This window comes from Phacochoerus africanus, chromosome 8 (genome assembly GCF_016906955.1).
Source record: "Phacochoerus africanus isolate WHEZ1 chromosome 8, ROS_Pafr_v1, whole genome shotgun sequence".
Taxonomy (NCBI): Eukaryota; Metazoa; Chordata; class Mammalia; order Artiodactyla; family Suidae; genus Phacochoerus; species Phacochoerus africanus.
In genome coordinates, this window is record NC_062551.1 from 145,315,467 (window position 1) to 145,322,822 (window position 7,356).

At 41.2% G+C, this 7,356-nt stretch overlaps 1 protein-coding gene across 1 annotated transcript; it reads left to right on the forward strand.

The window, feature by feature from the left end:
• The first annotated feature begins 3,629 nt into the window (after positions 1-3,629).
• On the forward strand, positions 3,630-7,356 carry INSL5 (insulin like 5). Its single transcript, XM_047788735.1, has 2 exons — positions 3,630-4,136; positions 6,850-7,356. The coding sequence occupies exons 1-2, from the start codon at positions 3,962-3,964 to the stop codon at positions 7,080-7,082; spliced, it is 408 nt and encodes a 135-aa protein (XP_047644691.1). The 5' UTR covers positions 3,630-3,961; the 3' UTR covers positions 7,083-7,356.

The window sequence follows — 7,356 nt, forward strand, 5'->3', positions numbered from 1 at the left end:
CATTCTCGACATCTATAAAATGTAAATAGCTTTAAGCTAATTATACCAGTCAGAATAAGTCACTATGTTGCTACAACTGGTAATGGCCAAATTTCAGTGGCTTTCAATGATAAGGATTTATTTCTCACCCACATTTTTTCTGCTAAAAAATGTCTCATGACCACACACAACTTGATTTTTTGTCTTCTTCTTAAAAATATTGATTTTTTTATTATAGTTGATTTACAATATTGTGCCAATTTCTGCTGTTCAGCAAAGTGACCCAGTCACACACACACACACACACACACACACATAAATACATATACACACATACATTCCTTTTCTTATATTCTTTTCTATTTTGGTCTATCCCAGGAGATTAGATACAGTTCCCTATGCTATAGAGCAGGACCTCATTGCTTATCCACTCCAGCTACAATAATTTGCATACACTTACCCCAAATTCTCCATCCATCTCACTCCCTCCCCTCTCCCCCCTTAGTAACCATGTATCTCTTCTCTATGTCTGAGACTGTTTTGTATATAGGTTCATTTGTGCCATATTTTAGTTTTCACATATGATTAATATCATATGGTATTTGCCTTTCTCTTACTATTATTTTTTTTTGTCTTTTTGTCTTTTTGCCATTTTCTTGGGCCACTCCCGCAGCATATGGAGGTTCCCAGGCTAGGGGTCTAATGGGGGCTGTAGCTGCTGGCCTATGCCAGAGCCACAGCAACACAGGATCCGAGCCGCGTCTGAGACCTACACCACAGCTCAGGGCAACACCAGATCGTTAACCCACTGAGCAAGGGCAGGGATCGAACCCGAAACCTCATGGTTCCTAGTGGGATTCGTTAACCACTGCCCCATGACAGGAACTCCTTGCCTTTCTCTTTCTAACTTCACTTAGTATGATAATGTCTAGTCACATCCATGCTGCTGCAAATGGTATTATTTCAACTTTAAGAGCAGAGAAATATAACAATACTCTTTCCTTGGAACTAGAAACTTATCTAATCCAGAAACTGATGACTCTACCAGGTATTATCAGTTTCATGGTGGAAGAATTTCTAGGGCCAAATAAGTTTGGGAAAGAGTGAATTAAAGAAGTTTCCTAACTATAGGTCCTTGAGCCCTTACTATATTAATATGCATTATTAATATCCAAGAAAGGGACTATGGTTTTGGGAAAGTTTTTTTTTCCAAAGATTATCTGTGAAGACTCATGTCATGAAGACCATACTTTAAGAAACAGTGCTCTAAGCTTCTGCCTTTTTAAAACTTCTTTCTAAAGAGGAAATAAGTGGAAAGAGGAGAGGAAAGAAGAAGGAAAGGAAAGAGTAAAAGAAGAAAGGAAAGAAAAAAGACTTAGAGCAGAGCAAATTTATGGCTACTTCTGGGATTGAGAGTTGTACATCAAAGACATTCATAGTGGTGCACAGCAACTGAAAATTACATTTTCTCATCTCTTGTATATGACATCATTAATTTATTGAGCATATATTAAGCATGCTATATATATTAGCATAATATATCATGCTAAGTGCTTCCTTTATGTTAACTCATTCCCTCTTCATGACAACATAAAAGGCAGATTCTTATCTCTTCACAGATGAGGAAACTAAACCTCAGAGAAGACATTACATGTTCAAAGCCATTCAGATAGTAACCTGAGTCATGGACTAGATGAGGAGAAAAGGTTGTGTTAACCTCAAATCAGAGAAACTAAGGGCTCCAGTTAGAGGTGTAAGCAACAAACTCTTGTTGGTCAAAAGATGGAAAGATTAATTTTCACTTGGATTATCCTCTCCGGTAGAAGTCTGTTGAAGGAGTGATATTTGGACACCTGAGTAGAGAGCTTGTTTGGATTTTATTCTTCTGGTAATGCTGAGCCACTGAATGTTTTTGAGGTGGGAATAACAGAATCAGACAATTATAGCAAGACTTCAAATTTCAGGTTTAATGGAGTTCTTAAGTAATTCAATCCAACTCTCTTTCACAAAGAGGGGAAACAAAGCCCCTAAAATTGAGGCTCCACAGCTTTCGCTGGTAACAGCTGTTTCATCTGGAAGACTGACATGATGGATTCATTTGCCTCCACTTGGTCACAGGCTGAGGTCAGGTCTTCCGGGCCTCTCATCTGCATTCCAGATTAACAAATGCCCTGATGAGGCCTTAAGAGCTGGCAGAAGATGGGACTATTTTGAGCCTTGGGAGGTCAAGTAAGGGTGGTAGCAGGGTTCAGAGATAACAGAGTGTATCTAACATCTAAGGTGGGGGGTCACTCCTGGGTTGAATTCTTCTCTCCTAGGTTTTGCAGAAGCCTACCCCATAGTCACTGATCACAGCTTTACCGCAATGCTGCGTTAAAACTGGCATCATCAAGTTGAGTAGTATAAGTCTCCAAATAAGGGAAAGAGCCTGGTAATAAATGGCTAAACAATTGCTGGTGTTGTGAGTGTGCTAGATTTCATCAGGCAATGCCTCTCTCAAGTTGATAAATAACACAAATTCACCTACAGTTTTGACCCATCAAAAGATAAGGGAGTTCTATCTGATATCCAAACAATTGCTGCTCCTTCGGTGCTTTCTTAGCAAAGGAGCACCCTATCTCCCAGCTGTGCAAGCCAGAAACCTAAGTACCACTTTTGGTTACTCTCTCCTCCTTACCCCTGAGGACCAAGCAGTACCAAGCCCTTCCATTTTCTGAAAGCCCGTATGCTCATCCTCTCTACAATGACCTTAGTTTAGGCTACCATCATATCTCATGAGAATTATCACAAAAGCCTTTCTCTGTTTCTCTTGCTCCAAATCTTGCTCCCCCTTCATCCATTATCCATACTACAGCCAGAGAGATTAAGAAAGCATCAATTCTTTGAAATAATATGTCTATTGTTAGATGTATAATTAGAGATGCTTTCAAAGACAGCATAGATTATTCTGTTCCGTTTTCTATCTTCCCTACAGAAGGACGATGATGTCACAAATATTGTGGGTGAAGTGATCTTGAGTCACAGGCTCAAGTGATTTATCGGAGATCAACTAAATAATTATTTGTCTGCTTTGCTAAAAGGTGAGATAGTAGTTCTTTGAGATCTCAAACTTTAGAATTTTCAGCTTAGGTAGAAGCTTTGCAAGAACTAGGAGAGGGTTTCCTGGAAGAGAAATTTCATTATTTATTTGTTTGAGGTTATGGATTCAGCTTTCTCTTATAAAAATATGCGTTGATAAAGCCATACCTAAGTAATAGGATGAAGGATAACAAGGAAGATTCTAGTTGGAGAAATTCTCCTGATTTCTCAAGGAAAGTCATCTCTCTGCTTTGTCCGGATGGTATTGGAAGAAGCCAATCAATAATTATTGACTTGACTTTGTCAAGCAGGACACACATTATCTCATTATCTCTAGGAAGTAGTTACTATTATCAGCACAATTTTACCGAGTAGGATGCTTGGGGATGTTAACATCTTAAGGTTTTAGATCTGAAAAGTGGAGAACCAGAATTCAAGCCCCCAAACATGAGAACTGCCTTAAGTGTGCTTTTTCATTGCTTTGAAATAGATGGTGTTTTCAGTACTTATAAAACCCTTATGAGAGAGTTTTTTTTTCCATCCTATTGACATGATTACCGAGGCTTAAAATGTTTAAAACTTGCCCTATGTCACTCAGTAAGTGAAACTCATACTTGTTTACCACGATGTCTTCCAAGACAGCATCCTGTTAACTGTCTCACGGATGAAGCGAACAGTAAGTCACGGTGATCAGCAGTGACTGAATAACTAGACATAATCATAAAAGCTCACTTTCAAAACTTCATGGTGTCCTGTATGTGCTTAGCAAATACTGTTAAAATGAGGTATTGACCAATAAAATGTCAGGAAAGTTAGTATAAATTGGCCGAGAGTGCGAGGGCAACTTCAAAACTTGATTTGACACTAGTCACCATTATCAGACGCTCAGTCAATCCTCAGCAAAATGAGGGGTTTCATTTTTGCTTTATTTCTCTTCTCTGTCCTGCTCGCCATCGCGGAAGTGAGGAGCGAAAAACACAAGAAGCTCTGTGGGCTGGAGTACATCCGAACAGTCATCTACATCTGTGCCACCTCCAGGTGGCGAAGGCAGCTGGGGGGCCTCCCCCAAGTCCAGCAAGGTAACGTGAACTCATATGACTCCCCCATTTCCTATTATTTTTTAAGGCTTGTTTTCATAACTGTTTCTCTAGTTACTGCTAAGCCACTTTATAGCAATTATTGAAAGAACCTTGTCTTGGGAAAGAAGTAAGCGTGCTACCTTTCAAAAAACAAGGACTGGAGTTCCCATTGCAGGGTAGCAGCAATGAATCTGACTAGTGTCCATGAAGATACGGGTTTGATCCCTTGGCTCGCTCAGTGGGTTAGGGATCAGGCGTTGCCATGAGCTGCAGCATAGGCCCACAGCTGCAGCTTGGATTCAACCCCTAGCTAGGAGCTTCCATATGCTGTGGGTGTGTCCCTAAAAAGCAAACAAAGCAAAACAAATAAACCAAAACCTCACCACCACCAACAAATAAGGACCTTGTTTTCTTTAGTCCGCAGCTTGAAATTATTCGATCGCACAACTACTTTGATGAGCTCAGCCTCTACGGCAGGTGCTGGGGGATGGTCAGAGAGAAGCAAGGGATTTCAAGAGACAGGCTGGAGCAGCAAGATCTTTACATGTAGATAATTATAGAATATACTAAGTTGGTATTCAGGCAGATGCTCAACTAGAATGGAAGGAAAGGAGTTCCCGCTGTGTCGAAGTGCATTAATGATCTGGCTTGTCTCGGTGGGACGCCGGTTTGATCCCCAGCTTGGCGCAGTGTTAAGGATTCTTTGCTAAGGCAGCAGTGGTGTAGGTTGCTCTTCCGACTCAGGTTTGATCCCTGGCCTGGGAATTTCCTTATGCCTTGGGTACAGCTGAAGAAGGGGAGAGAAAAAGAATGGAGGGATGGAATCTAACTTTTATGGAGCTTATATATTACGTGCCAAGCAGTGTCATGTGCAACATTTCGCTCAACCGTCTGATAAGGATCCTTTGAAGTAAGTTACTGTACCACCATTTATCATTTTATCAAGCCCCAAGTTGTTCACCCAGCTGGTAAGCAGTGTGTTGTGTTTTTGTTTTTGTTTTGTTTTTTTGACTTTCTGTCTTTTCTAGGGCCGCTCCCTCGGCATATGGAGGTTCCCAGGCTAGGGGTCCAATTTGGGCTGTAGCCACCAGCCTACGCCAGAGCCACAGCAACGCCAGATCTGAGCCATGTCTGCAACCTACACCACAGCTCATGGCAGCGCCAGATCCTTAACCCACTGAGCAAGGCCAGGGACTGATCCCACAACCTCATGGTTCCTAGTCGGATTCCCACTGAGCCATGACGGGAACTCCAAGCAGTGTGGTTAATGGGCAAACCAGGCTTTCTGGGTTCAAGAGCCGAGGTCTTTTGCTTATTCTATACCGTCTCAGGTGGGGAAACGTTGGCGGTAGTGTGTGGTAATAAATGGCAGCACCATTAGGTGGTGGTTTAAGACAGAGGCCTTAAGGATACATAAGATTTGGGAGTTATGAGTGGGCTGGCAGTAGGAATGGTCTGATCAGAATTTGGAAGTTGGGAGTGTTTCAGAAACAGTGAGGGAACCACCCTTACTGCATCTTCATTTTCCAATTCAAGCAACTTAGAAAGTAAGCCTCTGCCGTCAATCCTGTATTAAAGGGTGAGGTAGAATTTATTGAAGATTCTATTTTAATGATCACTTGTGTTGATGTTTTATAATAAAAAGCAAAAAAGAAAAACATACTTACATATTATATGTTACAGCCACGTATATGACACAGAAGCTTTGCAAGTTTTAATTTGGTTTAAAATAACTTTGGTAAACAAAAATATTCTGGAAAATGACCCAGAATTTTCATATTTTGGGGGCTAATGTCTTGAAAACTTATGAATGTACCACTCGCATTTTAATAACGAGAGGTTCATAGTTACTAGATGTTAATCAACCGTAAGCATTTTTAATCTCAAGGGAGTAAACCTAATTTACTAGATTTACCATAATTTATCAATCTCTGGATTAGCAAATCAAAACACACAAGGAAAAATACACATGGAATAGCTTTAAAACGGGGGCAGTGGAATGGTTGTCTGTACAAGGCTATCACTTTTGACACCACTGACTTGATAATACAGTTTATTTAGCCTTTCACAGGTCTTCAGAGTATTTCCCATGTATTATTTATTTGATCCATTACGGGTTCACCAATCAGAACTCATTCATGTAGCTGTTTTCTGGTACTTGCCAGTGTGCTAAGGCGCTGATAAGTTAGTTTGAATGACGTTAAAATGAGACAGGCTTATACACGGACTTTGGGAATGATGCTGATAAAAACAATGGGGCCCACTTTGAATTTTCAGACAAAGAGGTTCCAATCTCTACTTTCTCCATGGATCAGCTTTGCAGGGTAACCCAGGGTTCCTTTTTATTTGATTACTTTTGGTTGATAGCATGTAACGAATACCTTTGGAAGCTGCTGGTCGCTACGCAGAGGTAGCCAGGAAACAGAAGTCAAGCGCCGTCCTGGATGCTAACTAGCCAAGCGACACTGGTTCTGTCATTCCTCCTCTCTGCACCCCCATTTCCTCCTCTGTAAAATGAGGAAAGTGGAGATGATGGAGTTCTCCCTAAAATATCTACTCTCTCTGAAACCCCAGGCCAACATTACAACAAAAATCATCTGCAGGATTCCGTGTCATTTCAGAAATCCAATGCACTTCCCCCCAAGTAGAATTTGGTTGCTGCCTTTGTCAGAGCCGTCTATGAGAGTATTGTTTTTTTTTCCCTCCCGTACAGTTGAGAGAGGAAACCACTTCCAGCTGCCCAATGAGCATGAGATTTCTGAAGAAAGCCCAGCACAAAACCTTCCAAAGATGGATTCTTCTGGGGAGGAAATTCTCCAGAGTGAACAGCTGCCCACGGAAGGGCTTTGGAGGTCAAAGAAGCATTCGGTGATGTCAAGACAAGACTTACAGACATCGTGCTGCACTGAGGGCTGTTCCATGTCTGACTTGAGTACTCTTTGTTAGGACAAGAGCCAATCCCCAGGGGTGGCAGAGCTTTAATTTAGCACATGCTGAATCACAGTGTTTTCTTCCCAGGACAATGTTGTGCCTTTAAAGTCATGGCTTTTGGGGTAGGCAGTCCTTCGTTCCTGAATGTTGTGGGTGAATGGCTAAAACCACAACGAAGTCTATTTTCTCCCTTTGCCAAGGTGCATGCACTGTTCTTTTCAAATTTTAACTAATCCTTTGAAATTTCAAATGCTGTGCAGAGTTGCAATAAAAAAATGCCATAAACCAA